General features: G+C 41.7%; 1 protein-coding gene across 5 annotated transcripts in view; it reads left to right on the top strand.

Moving 5' to 3' along the window:
• The window catches only part of CELSR1 (cadherin EGF LAG seven-pass G-type receptor 1), a 281,721-nt gene that overhangs the window by 237,754 nt on the left and 19,987 nt on the right, over window positions 1-23,980 (top strand). For all 5 annotated transcript variants that reach the window (XM_008178984.4, XM_065554674.1, XM_042848648.2 and 2 more), the window contains 9 exons: window positions 595-696; window positions 2,851-2,945; window positions 3,706-3,915; window positions 7,382-7,565; window positions 8,625-8,768; window positions 10,575-10,776; window positions 11,142-11,309; window positions 13,656-13,782; window positions 16,349-16,549. In XM_008178984.4, the coding sequence (XP_008177206.3) occupies window positions 595-696; window positions 2,851-2,945; window positions 3,706-3,915; window positions 7,382-7,565; window positions 8,625-8,768; window positions 10,575-10,776; window positions 11,142-11,309; window positions 13,656-13,782; window positions 16,349-16,549 (1,433 nt within the window). The remainder of the gene's footprint in view (window positions 1-594; window positions 697-2,850; window positions 2,946-3,705; window positions 3,916-7,381; window positions 7,566-8,624; window positions 8,769-10,574; window positions 10,777-11,141; window positions 11,310-13,655; window positions 13,783-16,348; window positions 16,550-23,980) is intronic.

Genomic DNA, 23,980 nt, shown 5'->3' with positions numbered 1-23,980 from the left:
CTTCTTGTCCTGTTATTTCTGAGACATAGATACATGAATCAGTCTGATAGCATCATAATAACCTCAAATTGTGATGCTGTGCAAGAAGTCCCTAACACCTCCTGTTCCCTATGCCTGTTAAGATCGGTTGTGTGAAGGAGTCTGTGTAGGAGGAGATGATTGCACCATTCTTAGGGTGCCCTCTGCTGGCCACCCATGAAGCCACATTGACAATGGTTTCAAATGATTTGTATATTTTACCTTCCCACTCAGGCGGTTGGTTCTTGGTCTCACAGCTGTGTCAGGGTAAAGTGAAGTGGAAATTCACACCCAGAAAAGTAGCTAAAGATAGAGTGTGTATGGTGTGACATCCAGAGTCCCAAATTAATAATGACCCTTCCTTGGCATATATGTCTTTGATTGCACAATTGAATAGCGCTCAGGTTAAAGGTTGGAGAACACTGGTTTTCAAAAGAGAACAACTATAAATGGTTCCCTATGGAAGCTGTTGGAGATTCCCAGTAAGGTTCTAAGTGCAGGGAAAGCCTTTCTTACTATTAGTTCCCTAACTTTACATTGCTAGAAAAATTGCATTATTTCTTTTTCCTGTCACAGTGATTTACAATGGGTGTCCCAAAGCATTTGAAGCTGGCATTTGGTGGCCACAGACTAAGTTTGGACAGCCAGCTGCTGTGCCATGTCCCAAGGGATCAGTGGGTAAGTTGCCTGGGTAGAACATTAACATTTTTATCTGAAGCTGTGGTTTGGGAAAAAATGAGAGTGAAAAAACGTGTATACATAGAGAAGAATTTATTTTAAAAGTCTAGAGATTACAATGTAGCTTGTGGTTGTCACAAGCTGAAGGATTTATCTGGGTATAACTTCCATATCAAGAATTAATTAAAGCACATTCAGGTTAACAAATGAAAGGCAGAATATTAAAATGCAGTAGATAAATAAACAAGTGAATGTAATATGGAAAAGAGTCTAAAACGATATCTGTAAATGAGCACAGTCAAATGTTTCACTTTCCATTCACTCTATAAAGTAATTATTATGTTTTGTTTTCAGCGCATAATGGATTACACATGACCTTTAGTGATATAACTCATGGAGACAGGGATAAAATGTGGAGTACTATTTATATGGTATTTGCTTTACTAAATTTCTGCTAATAGAACTTCAGAGGTACAATGTAGCTAAAAGTTTCCATCAAGCACTTTACTTTTATGCAGCATTTTAGATTCCTGATAATTGCATTTTATCAAGAATGTAAGCATGACTTCTCCTTCTGTATGAGTAGCAGCAGCTGCAGGTTTGGGCTGCCTTAGTGTTTCTAAATAAAACATTGATTATAATGGACACATCTGTGCTTCCACAATTTTGTTATGACTATTATCCTTTATATCTAATGGGGTGGATCACATGAGACAAAAGTGTATGTGTGTGGGATGAAGGAGACAAGTGAAGGACAATCTAATACGAAAATTAGACAATATTCTAGTGCACCTTTCCAAGCAAGTTTCTGTTATTGAAATTCATTGTATATTTGGAGAATGAGCTTTTTTCTTAAATAAGTATTATTGATGAAGAGAATAGGGATAAAGAAAGGATCTTGGACAGCAAACAGTAGCAGCTGTTAATATGAGTGTTTCACTGAAGACTACAACAATGGACTAAAATAAGATGATTTTCACATAGCTTGTGGAGAATGTTTTTTGTGGGAAATGAAATCTCTGTAACTACTTATCTCATTTCTACACTTGCCAACTCTTATCTGTTGTTATCATTGTCCAAGTGGAATGAACTGTAAATGATTATATAACTTTTAAAAGTAGCACCATGGAGTATCAGCATTGACTCCATATGTTTGAGGAATATTGGTTGCCCTTGAGTCTCCAGTTCTGAGAACTTCCAGGGGGTGGTGGGAGAGTACATTTATTTTTTTAACTAACTTTATTTCAATTTTCAACTAATATAAATTTTTTGCATAAAATACATTTTCATCAATGATATTTGCACTCCTCTTCTGATTGTTTATGTGTGTATTCTAGCAAATGAGAGAACAGGCAGAGATGTCTGTGGAAATAGCAAATTTTAAGTGAACATTCCAGAACATTGGCAGAAAGCACATTTTGTACTTGCAAATGTGGATATTTGAACTGGAAACCTGAGCCTAGATCACAGCCAGTCAGGGAACAGAAACAATATCATGAGATTTTGTATCCAATCAGAGATAACAAACATAGCTAAAATTTTGAAAAATGAATACCCGTAATCAGCTGTTCACAAGGAATCTACAAACCAAGAAGCATCTGTAGAAATTAGTTGGCAAATAATTTCAAATAATGAATAAATTAAATGAAGTAGAAAGCTGCTTGCAAACAAGTCTAAATGAAAAAAAGAATTTACACTTGTTGCTAAAGTGTTTACTATGAAAATGTGCTTACCTGTAACATTTACAGTGCTCACATGTTGTGAAGCGCAGCTAGCATTTATCCAAGAGACCCACCTGAATGAACTCTCACCTATGTAGGATAGATGTTTCTCTCATCTTTGGTGTTTAGGAATTGCACAATCTTTCTTAGATTCACAGTTGCTTAATTCATCAGAGGATGCTTTGGCAACTAGCATGAGACAGGTTTAGACAGATATCTGGAGGCTAACATAGACCATTGCTGGAGAAATCTATTCATGAACAACAACAAACTGTGTAACTTCCCTGAGGCTGAGGAATACTAGTTTGCAAGGTGAAATACGTGCTTTTCTTTAAGAGATTTGAAAGTAAAAAGCTAATTTTCTAACAAATTCTATATTGATTTGTGCAGAACTATTGTAGGCCTTGTTAATCCTTTGTTTTGTTTTCTTCAGGGAATGCAGTTCGGCACTGTAATAGTGAGAAAGGCTGGCTCCCTCCTGAGCTTTTTAACTGTACCACCGTTAGCTTTGTGGATCTTAAAATCATGGTAGGAAATGTTTCCTTATTCCTAGCAGCCCAGAGTCTTATTGACCTGTCCAATACACAGTAGCATCTATACATTATGGACATACATGAAGAAATGAATAGACATATAGCTTCCCAAATACGGTGACGGCCAGTAGGACTATAGTCGTATTTGCTTACATCAGTGTCCAAATATGGAGACATTCATTGTGGCCCCCAGTCACACTTGATTAATACATTGACTTCAGTGGAAGAACACTGATTTACAACAACTGAATATCTGGCCCAACGTTTTCCTGGGGATTTATTAGAATTTCCGATGAGTTTTAGTAATTGTTTGTTGGTAAAGGCCCTTGGAGATGTGTCATCCTGTTTTTAAATGCTCATCTTTGGCAAATTATGTCTTGCATGCTGGAAAACCCACATGATGTTAATGTACATACTAAATAAAATCCCCAACCCCTGTTATCTTCTCTAGTTCCTGCTTCTAATGCTCATCATCTCAGACAATGCCAGTCTCCAACTTGACACCACCAGGCTCCATCTGCCAGCCGTGTAAACTTTCAGACCCTGCATTTCCCTTTAGAACCTTTTCCCTTCTCTGACAGTCATGCAATGTCCTCTCCCCTTCTTTCCCAGTAGTATCTCTGTTTGGATCAGATGATTCCTCTGTCCCATAAATCTCTAGATGATGGAAAGCAACAGTGTCTTTGTTACTGGAATGACTGAACTAAGACTGTTGCTAAATTGTTTTCTCTTATTTTTTCTCCTTTCCACTTCAGAATGAAAAACTACATCTCAATGAGACCAAACTAGATGGAGACAAATCCATACAGATTGCTAAAGTGCTGCAGAATGCCACCAAGTACACCAACTCCTTGTATGGGAATGATCTGAGGACAGCATACCTGCTCATGATCAGGGTCCTGCAGTATGAGAGCCAGCAGCAAGGGTTTGACCTAGCTGCGACAAGAGATGCAGAATTCAATGAAGTAAGAGAGATATGATGTGCTCATAGGTTCTCATTGATATGTTCATTTAGAAATTCATGAGTTCACCTCAAACCCAGACGGAGTGAATGTGCCAATGAGTTATTTAATTTGTTTTTACAAATTATTCCTTCTTTTGAATAGTTTGAAATTAAATTTGACTATGTAGGGAGTGAGACTATAGGTAAAGGTCATGATAGTACCATCCAAAAAGCAGAATTCTCAAAACTAGAAAGTAATTGAGGGAAAGTGCTAATATTGAGTAAAATAACTTTGTTTATCACATTCCGCTGTTCAATGGAAAACCAGCCAGATATTACCAAACTTTCATTTCAATATAGTACATAAAATGCACAAAGGTGAATTAACTCTGAAGGTGGGTTATCCTGTTGTCCTCACATTGGATTTAAAAATCCTTTTAGAGGAGTGTGAAAAATGAATAAATATACATCTGTATCATACCTTGCCTATAATTTCCAGTGTACCTATTCCCTTACAGAAAATGTATACGCAATCAGAATCCTTTATTTATGCATTTCTAATACAAACAAAATTATAACTGGCCTATTACTGGCTCTGGAGTTTTATATTTTGTTTTCATTAGAACTGAAGTAGCATTTTGACCAAAGCTCCCCTGCAGAATTCTTTAAAAACTTTTCTGACAATTTTGTATTTTGTAGTAATACTCCTTTTCCTGGTTTTCTATCCACAGAAGAGCACTGGTAGGCTGTTTGTGCTAGTGTTAATTTGCAGACAAATATCTGTTGATGATGGCGTATCAAATCTAAAAAAAATCCTATAAAAATAGAGAGTTCAATGCAGTTTAGGAACAAAGTGGTTTCCTCGCTGATGTAGAAAATTTCTCAGTATCTCAGGTTATTCAGTTTACAAATAGTAAAAAAGACTTTTGAAATAGTTGACTTTTTAGATTCTCCAGGTTTTAAGAGATTCTTTTTTTCTTCCTTAAAGCAAACACTGTGCCAACAAACTTGTAGCTTCAGGCACTGGATTTGGATGAATTTACACACCCAAGCCCTGAGATGGAAATGCATAAGAACTTAGTGGGTTTTGTTAAATAAAAGTGTGAACAAAATGAAGAGAAATAATCTACTTTTGAAATTTTGACTTCCATTTATTTAAAATATTTTCATGTACATAGCACTAAAATACCCACCATAATATTCAGTAGCTACCTAAGTATTTTTAGGGGAGATCAAGAATTAAAATAAGTATGTTTTGGACATCTAATGCATCTTTAACGAGAACCCATATGGAGAAGATGATATGGTTTAGGCTGAGAAACGGTAAGGAAAGGCAGAAGAAGTTTGCTGATCATTGTTGAGTGAAGACTGTAAAACGCAGCAGAGTGGGTAATGCAAATAGCAGTCATGAAAATTGGTGAGTTCTATTACAAGATGTAGCAGTTTGACACTCACCAGTGGGGCGCCTCCTGCTGGTCGTCCGGGAATTAGCTCTTTTCCAGCCCTCAGAGTGCCTCCTGCTGGCCGGTGTTGCTCTTGTCTCAGACCCCCGTGTCCCTCCTGGACCCCGGTGCCCTTTACCTCAGGGTTCTGCCACAGCAGTACCCCCACACTCTGGGTGTCCCCTCCCAGGGGAACCCCCAACCCTCTATACCCACCTTTCCTCAGTGGCTACTGCCAGTCATCACCTAGCCCCAGTTCTCTGGGGCAGACTGCAGTCTGTAATGGCCGCTCATCACTGGCAAGAGGGTAGGACCAGCTGCCTCTGCCTATCCCCAGGCTACACCTCTTCAGCCCCGGTACCTCTTCAGGCCTTAAACAAGGCCTCAACCTGGGGAGTTGCCAGACTGGAGCTCCGCAGCACTGCTCTGCATCAGGTACCCCCTGTTCCCAGGCAGCTAGACCCTTCTCCCTCCAAGGCTGGAGAGAGACTGACCCAGTGCCTCCCTTAGCCCTTCTTATGCTGTACTGGCCCAGGCTGGCCCTGATTGGCTGCCTCAAGCCCGCTCATGATTGGCTCTCAGCCTCAGCCCTCTCCAAGGGCTGGCCTTTAACCTTTCAGGGCCGGAGCGGGGTGACTGCCCTGGTACACAAGGCTGCTACCATACTCTGCTACAGTGTGGCTTTAGCTAACCAGGTGATATATGGGTCCTTTGTAAAGATGTTGTCAGTTCTTTTTGTTATCTCAAACCAATACTTAAGAGGCATCTTTCCCCTCTGCCAGCCAAATGAATGTTTTTAGGAGGATGATTATAGGCATGTTAGTCTAGGCCCTCGTGGAGCGTAATTTAATTCCTACCATAATTGTATCCTAATTTATCCTCATATGTTATGTTTTTTGATACCATACAATAGTGTTTTCTACATTTGCTCCAAGAGCTTCTTGTAAGAATTTCAGTGTTCTTGTTTAATTGAGCCTTATACAGTATTATTTTGTTTACTTGTTTTTCTATTGTGTCTCAAGGTTCCATTGTAATATTTTGTTTAGGCTCCTAAATAAGAGCTGTATATGCAGAAGTTTATCCAAGAGCCTTTTTTTTTTAACAGATTTTTATTTTAACACAACATAGAAATGGAAAAACACCCAACATATAATTTCAATTTTCTTTCAGGATTATGAGTTTGTAATCACAAATTAAGATTAGTTCTTGCCACGTATGTTCCCCAACAAGATGAAAAACAGGGACTGATTCATAGATTCCTTGATGATTCTGAACAAATATGAAACTCTGTAAGATAGGACACCATGTCTTCCAGTTAGAAAATTAGATTTTTAACAGGTCTTATTCATCTGACTTCCCCAGGGGTGTTTCCTAATCTCGTTAGCAAGCAGTCTCTGCCTGTCCTGTCTCATCTCTGTGAGAGGCAAAGCCAGTATGTTTAAGTGTTCTTTCTGAGCAGGGCCAGCTCCAGGCACCAGCCCTCCAAGCATGTGCTTGGGGCGGCACCTGGAGGGGGGCAGCGCTCACCCGGGGAGAGCGGGGCTGCGGCCGGGCTCGCTGCCCTCCCCCGGCGCTCCGGCCGGTCAGGGAGAGCGGGGCCCTGGCCTGGCTCTCCGCCCTCCTCCCGGCGCTCCGGCCGGCCGGGGAGAGCGGGGCCGCAGCCCGGCTCGCCACCCTTCCCTGCCGCGCTCCCCGCCTGGGGCGGCAAAAAAGCCAGGGCCAGCCCTGTTTCTGAGTTGTCTTGATTGGTTTCCTGCTTTAAAAAAACCCTTTCTTGTAGTGTCTGATCATTGTGCAGGTTGCTAATGAAAAGCTTGAAGGGATTTCTTATAAGTAAAACAACCTGTGGGTAACTAAAAGTTGTGCATTTATTTGATAAGGCTGGAGCAGAACATGCCTTAAAATGTTTCATTGTGCGTTCATCTGAGGCAGTAATGCAAATCATTTACAATATTCCTCACTTGAAACCTAGCCCAGCTAAACTCTCCCAGTTGCCTTTTATTGGGTATTCTAATCATTTAGGTGTATATTTATTTTTGTTCCTAGAATCTCATTAAAGTGGGTAGTGCCCTTCTGGACCCCAGCACCAAGGAGCACTGGGAGCAGATCCAGCGAACAGAGGGTGGCACATCCCACTTACTGAAACATTATGAGGAATATTTCAACAATGTGGCCCAGAACATGAAGAAAACGTACCTAAAACCTTTTGTCATTATTGCCACAAATATGAGTGAGTAGCTATTGGAAACTGTCATTTTCTGTTAGATGAAATTCCCTGATACTTGAGAGCATCAGGTATTGTCCATCCACTGAACCAGCAACGATTTTTCCAATGCCATACAGGAAATGTATGGTGAAGCTAGGAATAGAATCCATATTTTCTGACTACCAGTCCTGTGCATTCCTCCTTTTTGTCCCTCCTACCATTCCTCTTACCAGCCTTCTTCCCCACTGTCATATGTACAAGTCTACATTTTATACTTTTCCAGAAGATCACATAAAGTGCAGTAGACTCTGAAAATTGACACTGCCAGTTCATATTTGTCTCTCAATGAGCACTAGAGAAATTTGCTTTTTGCTAGCAAAAATACATTTTCTACCTGCATTTTCTACCTGCTTAGCCTGGGATATTAGAGAGACTAGGTGAGTGAGGCTTAAACAGAGTTACAGCATTGCACATAACCTGGGATATAGAAGTCAAGCTGGGTCTTTCCAGTTTGTTCGTAATCAGCAGCAATAAAGATTCTGCAGCACAAATTCTAACCTCAGGTACACAGATGCAACTCAATTAAGGGCAATGATAAATATGTCTGAGTATGGCTCTGCCATTGATCTTGCACAGAAATTTCATCCAGCTCATTTTCTTTGTTGTGTTGTTTCTGCAGTGCAAACAGGAGAAAGAAATAGTAAAAACTTATTTTTGAAATAGCAGATCTGGCTATTTGAACACATACAAGAAGTTGGGCTGTTGAGTTAGAATCTGCCATTTTTAGATAGTTTATGTTCAGGACAGAATAGCACTTTATTAATGTGAAATATTTTTTGTGTTAAATTTGTAACCGTTTACATATGCATGTACCTTTATATTCTCTAAATATGAAATAATGCTGGAACATATGATTTCAGTCATCACTGAAAATAATTATTGAGATTACATTTGGCATTTTTTTGGTTCAAATTTATTAATGCCAGGGATTTTCTAAACTATAGGTAAAATTTCATTTTTTGATAATACCATATTTGATTGAAATGAAGTTAATATTATGAGGAACTTAATTTTTTTTCACAGTTATTGCTGTTGACATCTTTGACAAGTCTAATTTTACGGGCGCTAAAGTACCACGGTTTGACAGGATTAAAGAAGATTATCCTAAAGATTTGGAGTCATCTGTTTTGTTCCCTGATACTTTGTTCAGACCTTCGGATAGAAAAGGTAAAACACCTCTCCAGACATTTTGGAAACTTTCAGTAGTAATTTTCCAATCGACTCTTAGGGATCAGTTATGCCTCTTATGAGGCAGAATTGTCCTGGGGCGGAGGTGGGATAATTATATACATTAAGTGAACCTTATGTAGAGATATAATTACTCTGCGGACCTGTAAGACATAATGTCTTCAGGGCACTAAGGGGAGCAAGCTGGGCTGGGAAACTTGCTATACCTGTTTATCAGTCCCCTCACACTGCTCTGTCACTGTGCAGAGAAATGGTCCTGTCATTTATTCCACACAGGAATGGCCTTTAGCACTATTGGCAGCACTCATGGCCTCCCCCCACCCACAGGCTTCCCAGCACATCCATCCAAATGATAGCTGGCCCTAGTACAGTCATATCTTGTCAACCTGCCCGAGTTGGGGAAATTCTTATAGACTGACATATGTTCTAGGGCTAGACGATTCTCTGAAAATCGCACAGCTCAGATTTACACCTGACAGTTTGATGATCTGCCATTTTTTGTATCTGTTCTGGAACGGAAGATACTGCAAATCATTGTATCAGAAACCCTTCAAACATCATTGTTAACGAAAACTTGTATTCAGAGATTAGCTGTTCATTCCAGACAGGGAAGTTGTTTCTTATTCGCCCCAAAATAGCTGGAATATGGCCCTGTTTCTATAGGAACTCAATAAAATCCACAGTATGTAAGTGGACATTAGATGCACCTGGTCTCCTGTGAAGGCATGAGTGAGAATTTCGGCAGAAACAGTCAGTGGTGGCACAGATGAGCAGAGCAAGTGAAAGACAGATTTACAGACAATATGGCATGAAAGATGGAGAGGCCAGAGTCGAGGATGGTGCCAGGTTAATAGACAGCAAAGGCAAATAGAAGGTCTAACTGAAACAGGCAAGTTAAGGATATGTTTGAAAGTGGACCTCTCACAAAGATGCAGAGTTCTGCCTTTGAGACATTTGAAGAAAGTTGAGATAAAACCACAAGACAAGGTCAACACAGTCAGAGAGAATAGCCCAATAGCATCATTAAAAGTGTCAAATGTTATGTATGGCTGAGAATCCTCAATATAAAAATAGATCAGTATAAAATAAATAATATATAAGGTAATACATTTGTAATGAAGATTTTTCTAATAAGTAATATATTTACGCTATCTGTCTCTTTTCTGTAAGGGGAAAGCAAATGGCAAAACAAAACACTCCACTGTACACACAATCCTCCCCCTAGGGAAAGGATGTGAGAGAGAATAAACTTCACATGGCAGATGTTAGCCACATCATTTAGGGCACCATTAGAAGGTTCTTAGGCCCTATGGTAATTAGGGAGATATTGCCAAAATTTGAAGATCATATGGAGGTGCCAATTTAAAGTAAAAACTCTGTGGCCCATTACTGAAGCACTCTGGAAAGGCACACAATGTACTGTTAATCTTGCACGGTGCATGCAGCATAAGAAGGATAATATACATGGGTTTTAGTATTTCTCCTTAAATTGCACATCTTATTTAAATGTATGTGCCTGTTTTAGCCCCAGAACTGCTCATATTCTAACTAGATAGAAGGATGGTTCCATTGTTATTTGATTTTCAATTGTATGATTATATAGTATGCAATATAGTCATATAAAGTATCCTGAAACGTGGTCTCAAAAATGTGCTCAGTGCTGAGCATCTTAAGTTACCTGGGCACGAATGTTAACATAGGTAACAAACTGTAAACATCCGTTTAAATGGCAGCCCAAACTTATGGGGAAAGAGTTAGACTTGAATATTTGTGTTGATTTTGTAGTGGCACCTACAATGAAGCCATCAAACCAAAAATTATCCTCTAAGCCGGATAACGGTATTTTAAACCCTGAGAATGCACTTACAAAGAGAAAGAAGCGAAACCCAGATGAGTCTAACCAGCATGCCGTTGCTATGGTGATTATATACCGATCTCTAGGACAACTTTTACCTGAGCACTACGATCCTGACAGAAGAAGCTTAAGGTAAACTTTATACACATCTGTGAACAACTCATAGAATCCCTCTGACTTGCTTTGCATGCTAGATGGTCAGTGGTGCTATTATATTACAATTATACTTCTCAGTTATCATCTGTAATCCATTTGTTACTGTAAAAATAATTGTCTGCAGATCTGTCCTTCTCTTGTTCTAGATATTTGAGACTGTAGGCTGTTGTGTGAGAGCAACCAGATCAGCAATGCTAGGTCTGAGAAATGTAAACACCTTGGGTTCTGATTGTGCAGCCATGACAGCTCCTTGATTGCAACACTCATATGCAGTAGCTGCAAAATTGGGCTGTTGTATTTTAATGTTGAAATCTTTTTGCAACTTTGCTTTATTTCCACAGGTTACCTAATCGACCCATCATTAACACACCCATAGTGAGCACCACAATTCATAGTGATGGGGAACCTGTACCAAACCTCCTGGAAAAGCCCATTATACTTGAATATGCCATGCTGGAAACAGAGGAGAGAACTAAGCCAGTCTGTGTGTTCTGGAACCACTCAATCATGTATGTTTGGTGACTTCTTTAATATTTTGGAAGGGAGCCATGCCATACCATGCCATTGCAGTGCAGGTTTCAGAAGTTCAGGTTGAGAAGGAGGCACCGTAGAAGAAGAATATGAGCCCTTTTGTTCTTAGTTTGTTCATGTAGGCAGTCTGGGAATAATGACATGAAGTCACTTTCCATGAGGCATTATCAATATAAAAGTAATTAGAATATCTCCTGAGAACAAAAGGATGATCCTCTAAAAATGTGGCTTTCTAACAAACTCTCACTGCAGGATGCGTAACTTTCTGCAATATCTTATCACAGTGAAATATTAGCCGTAGGAAAGCCAGTGATTTTACAAACTCCAAGTGAGCTTTTTGGGAGCTCTGGGAAGGAAATCTGTGTGAGGATTTGCTTGCCGGGTTCCTTGCCTATTGTTCCATCCTCCAGTCCTTGCAGTTGAAGGGGCACATAGTAGAGAAAACTCCCTGTGCCTTCCCATACTCTCTGTGGCATGACCAAGCCCAATTTGGCTATATATGAGTATAATTATAGCAGCTAGCTGTTCTTCATACAAGAACAAGTGGAAATGTGATTCTTAAACAGAGTTGATGAGATTACAAATTTTAAACTGAATTACATACACCACAATCTAACCTCAAAATATCATTTTGAAATAAAAAGTGGATCACAAGGACAATTGTGCTAGTTACTAGTAACTTATCTTTCCTCCAATAGACCATTGCTTATTTGTCTTTGTTTTTGTGAAAAATGAAAGGGATGTGTGAATGGGTGGGAAGGGAAGTGTCTATTATGAAACCTTTGACCCCTTCTCATTCCATCTTTCAGGCCATTGTGCCATCATGATCAGGCAGCAGTTTCTGTGTGTGACTTTCATGCAGGGAGAATAAGAAGAAATATTCTCAGTCTAGTCTAGTCTTTCATATTTGGTAAAGAGAGCAGTTGAAAACTCAAATATTCCTTAAAGATACAGCAAAAGCTATGAACAATATTATGTTGTGTAAGCATTTTGGGATTCTACAACTTCATGAAAATATAAAGAGCAGTCCTCTTTCAAATATTTTTAAGGGTGTGGGGAAAAGGAATGAACATGTTGTGTTGAGTTAAATTCCCATTCAGCATTTAATAAATCTGAGGTATTAAAATCAATATATAAATATAAAAAATGAAAGTCCCAAATCATGAGATTACAAATATACTAATAGGATTATAATAGTCTCTTTTTCAGGAAAAACATATTGAGTGTGCATTTTTCAGAGAGAGATCAAAGAGGCAACGAAAATCTAAAACAGCAGTAATTAAGTTTAGAGAAGCAATTTCTTGACACCTTAAACAATTGCTTCTGTGAATAGCTGATAAAAGAGAATGACAATTCCTATGTTCCTAAAGTTTTCAGTAATAGTACGGGTTAAAATAATTCAATAGTTTTAAATAGTTTGATATTTTGCCTCTTTTGTTGCTGACTACTTCATTGGTACTGCAGTCTGTTTTGTGGCTTCTTCACAATTGCCGTTAAAAACCAACTTTGTTCATAGGCTTTATAATTTCTTGTAACAAAAGAATTTTAAGTAAGCTAACTATGTTTAAAGGGGCTAGTTATCTTAAAAACACAGTTAAAATATTTTATTGCCAAATGGAAAAAACAGTTAAAATATCTAACTAGAAGCCTTTGAAATGAATACAGTAATATTTGTTGTTCATAATTTTTACAGACTAGAGTAATAGGTTTCAGAACAAATTCATCCCTGAAGTCAGAGGAGTTACACCTGGTGGAATTAGGAAGCCTTGTTGGGTTATCTGATCCTCTCTGGTGCTGGTGCAGGATATCCCTCGATATAGAATATTGTTCTCTGTAATGTGTTTTTTCATATTTTCTCCAATCTGATTTTAAAAGAACACAGTTTAAAATCTCACACTTCTGTTTGAAAATACTTGTAACAATCATGGGTGAAACAATACCTAAGATAACTGAGAAATTAAAGGTGAAAATATATTTCTCGGTATTTTCAGTTTGTTTACTTTGCACAAGTGACATCACTTGGTTTTGCCACAAAAACTGGGCAGTGGGACTTGGGGATGCACGTTATATCTGAAACCATTTTTGACTCAGCTTTTGAAACTGACTAGATTTCAGGGTGATAGTGTCCCAGTAAATTAATGCAGGTGAAGGCTGCCAATATTCATCTTTGTCTAGGATGCTTTCCCCACTAGTCTAAAACTGAGAGCTGCATTAGTGATTAGTATCATTGCTGGGGTGAGGTGTGAAAGGAGGAAGTGGTCATGTAAGGATGCTCTAGAACAATAAAAGTTTATCACTTTACTTGTGCTTTCTTCATTCAACAGAGTTGGTGGGACTGGAGGCTGGTCCTCCAAAGGGTGTGAGCTTTTTTCCAGAAACCAGAGCCATGTTTCTTGCCAGTGCAATCACATGACCAGCTTTGCAGTGCTAATGGACATTTCAAAACGAGAGGTGAGTGGCCGCACTCATGCAGCTGCCAGGCTAAAGGTGTTTTTAAGGGCCTCAGGTGTGATTTAAGAGCTTTCCCCCAACTGGTTAATTCCTTCTTTGCTTCTCCTGCAAACAAAGCCAACAGCATGTCAGAGATGTATTCTTGTGGTGCCTGCCAATGCTGCTGCAGTGAGGCCTATGTCCATATTCTCATTGAGTTTATTACATGGTCATAAAAATGTTGTTCTGGACTAAAAATTAATGCAGAAGACCACAAATTAGAATGTTGTGGGGTGGGGGCGGTGGGTGCAAGTTCCTTCTCAGTTCAGAAAAGGCTGCTTTGTGTCTTGTTATACCATGGTCTGATAGACTAACGAGCCTGATATCAAATATTTGTTCCCTGTGGAGATACTTATAGACTGTGATAAAGTCACCCCTTAATCTTCACTTTGTTAAGCCAAATAGATTGAGCTCCTTGAGTGTCTTGCTATGAGACATGTTTCTTTGCTTTAATCAGTCTCATAAGTGTGCCCTTGTTGCCAAGAAGGCTAACGGCATTTTGGGCTGTATAAGTAGGGGCATTGCCAGCAGATCGAGGGACGTGATCATTTCCCTTTATTTGACATTGGTGAGGCCTCATCTGGAGGCCAGTTTTGGGCCCCACACTACAAGAAGGATGTGGAGAAATTGGAAAGAGTCCATCAGAGGGCAACAAAAATGATTAGGGGGCTGGAGCACATGACTTATGAGGAGAGGCTGAGGGAACTGGGATTGTTTAGTCTGCAGAAGAGAAGAATGAGGGGGGATTTGATAGCCGCTTTCAACTACCTGAAAGGAGATTCCAAAGGGGATGGATCTAGACTGTTCTCAGTGGTGGCAGATGACAGAACAAGGAGTAATGCTCTCAATGCAGTGGGGGAGGTTTAAGTTGGATATTAGGAAAAACTTTTTCACTAGGAGGGTGGTGAAGCACTGGAATGGGTTACCTAGAGAGGTGGTGGAATCTCCTTCCTTAAAGGTTTTTAAGGTCAGGCTTGAGAAAGCTCTGGCTGGGATGATTTAGTTGGGGATTGGTCCTGCTTTGAGCGGGGGGTTGGACTAGATGACCTCCTGAGGTCCCTTCCAATCCTGATATTCTCTGATTCTATAGATGAAGACTTCTTCCCACACCACAGGTGGCTGCGCTTTATAGATATGTGAGTGGTCCTTATGTAGAAATGTCCACATGCTCCCCTCATCCAGAAATACATAAATGGGAACAAACAAATGCATGAACTTAACAGGTCCACTGAAACTTGAGTGTCTGTAACTCTCCCCACACAATCTGTGGGGCAGATAGGGTCCAGGGCAGGCAGGCAACAGGGCCCAAAAAGGCAATGGAGGTCTTGTGATTATTTGGATCCTTGCTCTCAACCCTGTGTACCCACTCTGTATTGCCCTACATCCACGCCCCACCCATCATGCCTCCCCGTCCCCAAGCCATAGCAGCAGAGTGAGACTGGCAGTCCACTGTCACTGGTGAGGATGTCCTGCTGCATTCTGTGAGTGTGCATAGGAGAGCCACAGAGCATGTAGTGGAGAGTTACTGCTGCTCAAGACACAACCTACTCTGTAAAGAGTGTGTGCTATCTAGTGCCTGTCTACTCCTGGTCAGTCTGGGGACCATGTTGATCTTTTGAGCAGGGGAAAATGGCTAAAAGGAGAGAGGGAGCATCTTGTTAGCCTTTCCCCCGCTCCATAGGGACCCATATTTTTCAATGCAGATTTGTGAGCCCTCTGCTCTGCACAAAAGTTAGTTAAAACGCTTGCAGTCTTTCTGCATGAAATGCCATCTATGGAATGTAATGTCCTGCTTCCAATTGCTTGCTTTGTTTGTTTGCTGGCAATACTCACGGGAGGAAGCTAAGCAAGATTTGGACATAAAGACAGCCTTGTTTTGCTTTCCTCCACAGAGAGTCAAGTGTGACAAACTAACCACTAATGCAAAGCTCATGAAAATTCTCAATTCCCACCTAAGAAGTTACAGTGACATAAAAGTAGAGACTCATGTTCATCTTTCTAAATATGATTGTACTGTATTTATCTATAGTTAAGCATAGGTTTTACTTAAATCCAGAGGCCAGATTCACATTGGTATTCTCCACAGTGCACAAAACAACACTTGTCAATTGAAAAACTACAGTATAGATCCTGTGAAAATGCCAATTTTAAAAGAGTTAGTTTTTAATTTACTATCTTGAGGGGTTCTTGCTTGGCACATACTGATTTCCTGTTAACACTGATTTTCTTCAGGAAGCTGTAAATCAGGACAAAGGTAAAACTGGTTCGGTAGTTTGAAATTCACTGAATGGTGGTTTTGTATTTTTAATCCCCAGAGTGAGTTAATTTTACCTGACTTTTAAATGGGCTTATGATACATTTTCTTCATGGTCAAGAGGTTGAGTCCCCACTTCCATCTGTTCTGTAGTAAATCTGCTGGCTGGATATTAGCTAAAGGTTAGGTTCTTTTTCTAAGGAATCACATCAGACAAAAAACATAATTAGATGGAAAGCTTCACAGAGATGTTTTTAATCTGTCGCTCCACAGAATGGCGAGGTGCTTCCTCTGAAGATAGTAACTTACACGACTGTATCCATCTCACTGGTGGCTTTGCTGATGACCTTCATACTGCTAGTTCTGATCCGAACACTGCGTTCAAACCTGCACAGCATTCACAAAAACCTGGTGGCTGCCCTTTTCTTCTCGGAATTGGTCTTTCTTATTGGAATCAACCAGACAGAAAACCCGGTAAGAGACAGTTTAGTGCTTTTGGGATACCAGCTGCCGTTCAATTACTGAAGCTTTGTGTAAAGCTGTAAATAGAGTGTTCACACCGCAAGTTTTGATCATTTGTTATCTACTTCACTTTTTCCTTTTTGGGGGGGAGGGGCTGGGGGCAGCACCAGGGGGAGGGATAGCTCAGTGGTTTGAACATTGGCCTGCTAAACTTAGGGTGGTGAGTTCAGTCCTTGAGGGGGCCATTTAGGGATCTGGGGCACACACAAAAAAATGGTTGGGGATTGGTCCTGCTTTGAGCAAGGGGTTGGACTAGATGACCTCCTGAGGTTCCTTCCAACCCTGATGTCCTATGAATAAAGGAGCCCTGCCTGAGCTATGAATAAAGGTTTCATTTGTATGAAGCTTACACCTTTTTATACACCACTCATTGAGATGAATAGTAGTCCCATTAGATAGGACCATCCCATTGTATGTTTTTCCCCCAGATAACAAATGAAAACTGCCCCCCCAAGGGCAAATGTGACCTAAGAATTGAACCCTAAACATATTGATTTCCTCCTTCCGTTCTGCCTGATAATGTTCTGCCTCACTTTATCGCTTCAGTACTGTGCAGAACAGACTCCTTTACAAGCCCACGCAGAAGCTCCTTGTTGCTGAAAGGCATGTCACCAAGCACCTGTGCTATGCAGGAGCAGTGTGCATGTCGCATACTGACACCAGTCATGCTGGAGAAGCCAATTGCCTGGCACAGGTAGCTTGCTACCTCCTGGCATCACAGGGAAACCCATTGCCTAGCACTGTTTTCTGCATTCACAGTGGTTTCTGATTTTGGCACCGCATGAATATTTTTATAGCTTAGTACAGGCTTCTCCTGCAGTGGCCAGTGTGCATGAGGAGATGCAACCTGGATTGAAACTGTAAATGGGGGAAATACAATATACATGACATTTTCATGTTTTATAATCAGAGACTTATTTGTAGCCATTTTTATGTAGCAATTATTATTATTTATTAATGGCATCCAGAGTATACTGGGTTCAGTGCAGACAGGCAGAAGGCAAGGTTCCTGGACCAGAGAACTAATAGTCTGCATAAACAGCCAACATACAGATGGGGCGTGGAGTTGCAGTGAAAATAATATAAAATCATACAAGCAAGCTTTTACAATTAAGACCATTAGAAATGTTCCTCAAATATTATTTGAAAGTTCTGTTGGAAATATATCTTTTTAAACAGCCTTTACTCTAAATCCCAGATAAGTAACTTGAGAGAGAAGCTAGCTATAAACACAAGTGAAGCTGATTGCATTGATTTTTCATTGTCCAAGGGGAGAGAAGTGCAAAAGACATGTAGATTTTAAGACTAGAAGGGTCCATTGTGATCATCTAGCCTGACCTCTTGCATAATACATGCCAACGAGCTTAATCCAGTACTTTCTGCATCAAGCCCATAACTTCTGTTGGGACCGTAGCATATATTTTAGAAAGATATGTGGTCTTGATTTAAAGACTTCAGGTGGTAGATTCTCTATCATGTCCCTAAGTAAGTGATTACAATGTACTTTCGCTATTAAAAATTTGCACCTAGTATAAATTTGTCTAGATTCAGCCTCCAGCAATTGCATCTTATTATGCATTTTCTGCTAAATTAAAGCGGTATCTACTGTCAGAAATCTCTTCCCCCTTTAGATGCTTTCAGATCATGATCAAGTAACTTCTTACCCTTCTTTTGGATAAACAAAATAGATTGAGCTTCGTGAGTTTCTCGCTATATGAGGCATGTTTTCTCAGACCTCAAATAATTCTTGTAGCTCTTTACTGAATCCTTTACAGTTTTTCAACATCCCTTTTTAAAGTGTGGATGACAGAGCTGGACATGCTATTCTAATAGTGGTATCACTAATATCATATACAGAGGTAATATGACTTCCCTCCTCCTACTTAATATTTCCTGGCTTATACATCCAAGAATTGTGTTAGCCTTCTTTTTACAGCATCACACTGTGAATTCATGTTCAGTTGGTTATCTTCCATTACTGCCAAGTCCTTTCCAGTGTCACTGCATTCCTGTCTCCCATTGTAAATGTGACCTACAGTCTTTATTCCTAGAAGTGTGACCTTGCATTTGGCTGTATTGTAATGCATGTTGCTCAGATAAGCCCCTTACCCAAGTGATCCAGATCGGTCTGTATAACTGAACTTTCCCTATCATTATTTACCACTCCACCAATTTTTGTGTCATCTACAAATTTTACTAACAATCTTTTTATATTTTCTTCTAGATCATTGATACAGATATTGAACAGCAGTTGGCCAAAAACAGATCCCTGCAGGACCCCAGTAGAAACCCCCCTCATTTACAATTACTTTTTGTAAACTAAGTGCTAAGTTAATTGATATAAAAAGAGTAGACTAGCTCATTTTTAGCAGCTTACTTCAGAAGCATTGTTAATACCATCAGTATTACTTCCTGGTATTTTCATACTGCAATGTCCACTGTGTCAGGGACATGACCACTCTTTTCATTTTCCTCTCCGTGATTCAGTTACTATAATTTACTGTAACATCCTTAACGTTAAGCCATCTTGAAAAGTATTTTGAAGTTAGAGAATACATTTTATATCATGTAAGGCCACTCCTTGCAACCTCCCCAGTCAATTTAAGAAGCAGGGAGAACTGTACGCTATGTGTGTTTGAGGCAATTATTCATCTGTCTGTGTGGAATGAGAGTTGTCTAACGAGTCATGCACTGATGAACATAAAAAGAAAAAGAATGTTGGAGCACAAATAATACTAAGGGGCTGGCACTGGGCCTGGCTTTTATGAGTTTCTGTAAACGAACAATCACATTTGAGGGAGAGGTTTTTAATCCCCCGTGGACTATTGATTGACAGAAAATGATTTATTTTCTCTGTTCCTTACCTGAAAAAGGCAGAGTTTCAGTGCTGCAGCCTGCACAGATATGTGCCAATGGAAGCATAAAGAACCACACCTTTGTTAATATAGCTAAAGCTTTTTATTTTGAGGGCTAAACTTTCAGCAGTGCTTGGTGTATTAAATTTGATGGAATTTGATGTGAGGGGTCAAAGAGAGAGTCAAAAGTGTTACCATAACCATATCACTATTCAACATGAACAGTTAGACATGCTTCAGGGTTCTGAGTACAGAGACTTTGGCCTACTGAGACCCATGGCAAACAAGTTAGAAAGGTCATGCCAGGATCTGAAAATGTATTGATTGTGATGTACAAAATAGAAAGAATCCAAAACAAAGAATACAGGTTTTGAAATTAAAATTGAGTGGTTATGCAATCCAATCTTAAAACTTTTCAGAGGATATCGGGTAGAGTCCCTTGTATTTTCAAACACCCTTTCTTTGTAGGGAAAAAGGTGATAGTTCTGTTGTTGGATTTTTAACTCTGCTCTGGGTTCTTATGATTATTTCCACCTTTGGCCAAACAGACAGAAAAAAGGGGGAGGAGAAATAGGAGAGTAAAGGTGGGGGGAAGTACAGCTTTCTGTAAATTCACAGGATCAGGGCAGCTGGTCGGTCATTGACGCATGCTCTGGGTTAGCAGCTCATCCATGATGGATGTTGCTCTGGGGCTTACTTGCCTGACATCATCTGGCTAGTCTTGGCAGATCTCTCACTTTCGTGAGTCCTTCTTAGGTTGAACAGAGCTAGATCTCACATGTATCAATCTGTGATCATTGCTGGTGATGGTCAGGCTTCTTCACTGTCCTGTTGAGGGTCTGGATGTCTCCGAAGATCCTTGAGGTTCATCAACAATGGGCGGAGTCTCAGGAGTGAAGCAGCGGCCTATTAGCCACTCCCAAGGGAATCCCCCAAACATCCATATTTTTGTTCTTTGTAGTCTTTTTTTAAGGGGTTAGAAAAGGGTGTGATGGGTGGAATAGACCATCTCCTCATTATCTACCTCACCAATTAACCTAATTACCAATATCTCAGTTTCAAACTATGACCTTTAGTATAGTCATTGGGTCAGATCAGTGGCCCTTTTTAGTTTATACTTAACAATACCCTTTCTATCAGCATTCATTATGAATCATAGAATATCAGGGTTGGATGGGACCTCAGGAGGTCATCTAGTCCAAGTCCCTGCTCAAAGCAGGACCAATCCCCAACTAAATCATCCCAGCCAGGGCTTCGTCAAGCCTGACCTTAAAAACCTCTAAGGAAGGAGATTCCACCACCACTTCCCTAGGTAACCCATTCCAGTGCTTCACCACCCTCCTAGTGAAAAAGTTTTTCCTAATATCCAACCTAGACCTCCCCCATGAGTTGTTATTCATTCTATAAACTTTCACCCACCTTCCAAAAATTGAACTTGCAATTGGGGTAGGCCTGCTTAGACCCCAGTTGTTACACCATTGGAAAATTAGCTATGGTATCCAAGATCCTTTGGGTGAAATTCACCTTAGGGCTAAGTGGTTCTTTAGTGGTGCATTAATCTAGTGCAGGCTCTTGCATGGGGTATTTTTTCCTTCTTCTACTTATTAAGCTTATGTACCTTTAACTGAGAAGACAGTGCCTCAGAGAGAGGTGAGACTTAACTTTTACAAGTGCATAGATCGCACTGGGATCTGGGATGAAGACTGTGGCCAATAACTGCATTCCTCAGGCGTAATGGAACTTTCTATCGCATGGGTAAAGCTCATTTGTGCAGGGGCAGAGCTTTCTCAGGGTCCAGTCCCACAGGGACTCAGAACCATCACAAACCTCATCACCTTCCACTCCTGTGCAAGGCACATTTCTTCAGCCTAGGCTGCTCTAGTATAAAGACACAACGGCACATTAAAAAAACCAGAACCATAACAAAGCCCTACTAAAACAAAACACTCCACTGCACACACAATCCTCCCCCTGGGGAGAGGGTGTGAGAGAGAATAAACTTCACATGGCAGATGTTAGCCACATCTCTTAGGGCACCATTAGAAGGTTCTTAGGCCCTACAGTGATTAGGGAAGTATATGTAGAACCTATGTAGATGTCTTGGGAGTTTTTAGTTGTAGATTGGCTTCAGGGTAGGGATCAGTCAGCCCCATAAAGCCCTAATGTACCATCTTTGATTATGTTCATGTGGCAGCTAAGCCAGCTTTGTTGAATCCATCTGACTCTGCCATTGTGTATGTGTTACATTGTCAGGGGGACGATCTATATGATCCCTCTGAGTGTGAAATGGAGCCAAAAGTCAGAGGTTGCAAACAGCAGCCCTGCTAAGAAACTTTTTGCCTCTTGGCTTCCATCTTGGTTTTGTGAAACTTAAACTATTAAAAGTAGTGGAGACTCCATGCCTTGCTTCTGCAAAAAATGCTGTTCTTCGAGTGATTCCTTATGTGCATTCCACAATAGGTGTGTGTGCTCGCCACATGCACCGGTGCCGGAAGTTTTTCCTTTAGCAGTACCTGTAGAGGAGCGTCCCTAGCGACCCCTGGAGTGGCGCCACCATGGTGCACTCCCCCCACCTCAGTTCCTTCTTGCCGCTAGTGAAGGTGCTTCGGAACTGCTCTGCTCCAGCTCTGCTGTAGTTTTCCCTCTTAGACTCTGTTAGTTCATAGTTAGTAGTGCCTGTAGTTTAAAAAAAGAAAAGAAAAGTAGTTTTAGTTAGAATTAGTTAAGTGCGCCCAGGTTGGGGCATGCCCCGGGCTTTAAGTCGTGCAACACTTGCAAATGGCCTATGCCCATGAGTGATCCGCACACGGACTGTTTCTGCTGTCTGGGGGAAACCAACCTCAGCAATTGCTGCAAGATTAGCAGACCCTTCAAACCTCGGACCAAGAAGGAGCGGGACATTCAGCTCTGAGCCATTTTGATAGAGTCGGCCCTAACCCCGACACCGCTGCACCGCTCCGAGTCGGCACCGAGCACCACAGCATTGGTGCATGGTGACCCAACGGTACCATCCACCAGTTGGCACTGATCCCCATTCACGGTACAGTCAAAAAAGGCAAAAAACAGGTCTTCTCCGCCAAGGCACTGGAGCAAGACTGGGGGAGAGAGTAGACCCGTGTTGGGCAGCTCTTGGTCCCCATCGGCCTCGCGGCCTCTGACTCAAGTTGAGCGGAGTAGCCCAGCCCACTCCGAGCCAGCCTCCCTGGATACCAGTGGCCACATTCAGGTGCCCTCCATGCCAGAAGCCCTGCAGGCAACTCGAGACATTATGTCTCTGCCAGTACCGATAGCACCACTGTCGTCGGCTCCCCAGTCCAGAGGCAAGCCACCGCTCAGACCCCCTCAGTTGCTGCCTGGATGGTACCGCTCACGGTCGAGGGAAGGTTCCCAATGCCATTCCCCACTCAGTGACTGCCCCGTGCGCAGTCTGCGCTGGTCCCCGTCGACCCCCACCAGGTTGTCTGGCTAGGTACCGATGGCAGGGGTTCCAGGCACCGCTTCGCCTCGAGGGAACGTAGACCTCACGAGGAGAGCATGCCCTGTGGAGACCGGGACAGATGGCACCGGAGATCGTTGTCTCCGAGAAGTTACTGTAGCCCCAGGCATTGATGCCGTTCCTGTTCTTCATCTTGCTCGAGGTCCCTGCCACGGCACCGCTCCTGCAGCCCCAGACATCGATCACCGACACTCCCGCTCTCCACGCTGGGATCACAGTTTCACGGTCAACATCACTCCCGATGCCGCCACTCGTCCCAATCCCGGGATAGAGGTCGATCGTATGCCAGCCCGGCCTCCCTTCGCAGTTGTCAGTTGATGGGCCAGGCTAATCAGGCTGGACAGCCCGCTCTGCCGGTGCCACATCAAGTGCAGTGGCACCGGGCTCCTTGGCCAGTGCCATAGTACCAATGGGCCCCGTGGGACGCAACATAGCCCCCGGTGGTGGCTTGCTCAGTGGCTGGAGCCTTGGAGAGACTGTCAGCCTCCCTTACTCGGCCTCCCAGAAAGGAGTCGGTGGAGCATTCATCCCTGGTCCCGCATTCAGAAGGAGACAAAGTGGTGGGACCTGCGGCACCGGAGGGGACACAGAGTACTGCATCCCCATCCTCATCCTCCCTGGATGAGAGGTGATCACGGTCCCTACTCTGCCTGTCCCTCAGGAGGACACAAAAGCCTACCAAGAGCTGTTGAAAAGGGTGGCATCAAGCCTCAACCTACAAGCCGAGGAGGTGGAGGAACCCTCAGACTCCCTCTTCAACGTCCTCTCGGCTTCGGCACCGGCCAGGGTGCCTCTCCAACTCCATGAAGGGGTGGCAAATATCTCGAATGCCTTTTGGCAATGCCTTGGCTTCCTTACCCCCTATCTCTAAGAGGCAGAATGGAAATATTTTGTGCCTGCCAACGGGCATGAATACCTGTATACCCACCCTGCCCCAACTCTCTAGTGGTCGAGTTGGTCAACCATAGGGAGCAGCAAGGTCAACCTGCTCCTACTCCTACAAATAAGGGACTCGAGACTAGATCTATTCGG

Source organism: Chrysemys picta, chromosome 1, assembly GCF_011386835.1.
Source record: "Chrysemys picta bellii isolate R12L10 chromosome 1, ASM1138683v2, whole genome shotgun sequence".
Classification (NCBI taxonomy): domain Eukaryota; kingdom Metazoa; phylum Chordata; order Testudines; family Emydidae; genus Chrysemys; species Chrysemys picta.
This window is presented reverse-complemented; position numbering and strand designations above follow the sequence as displayed.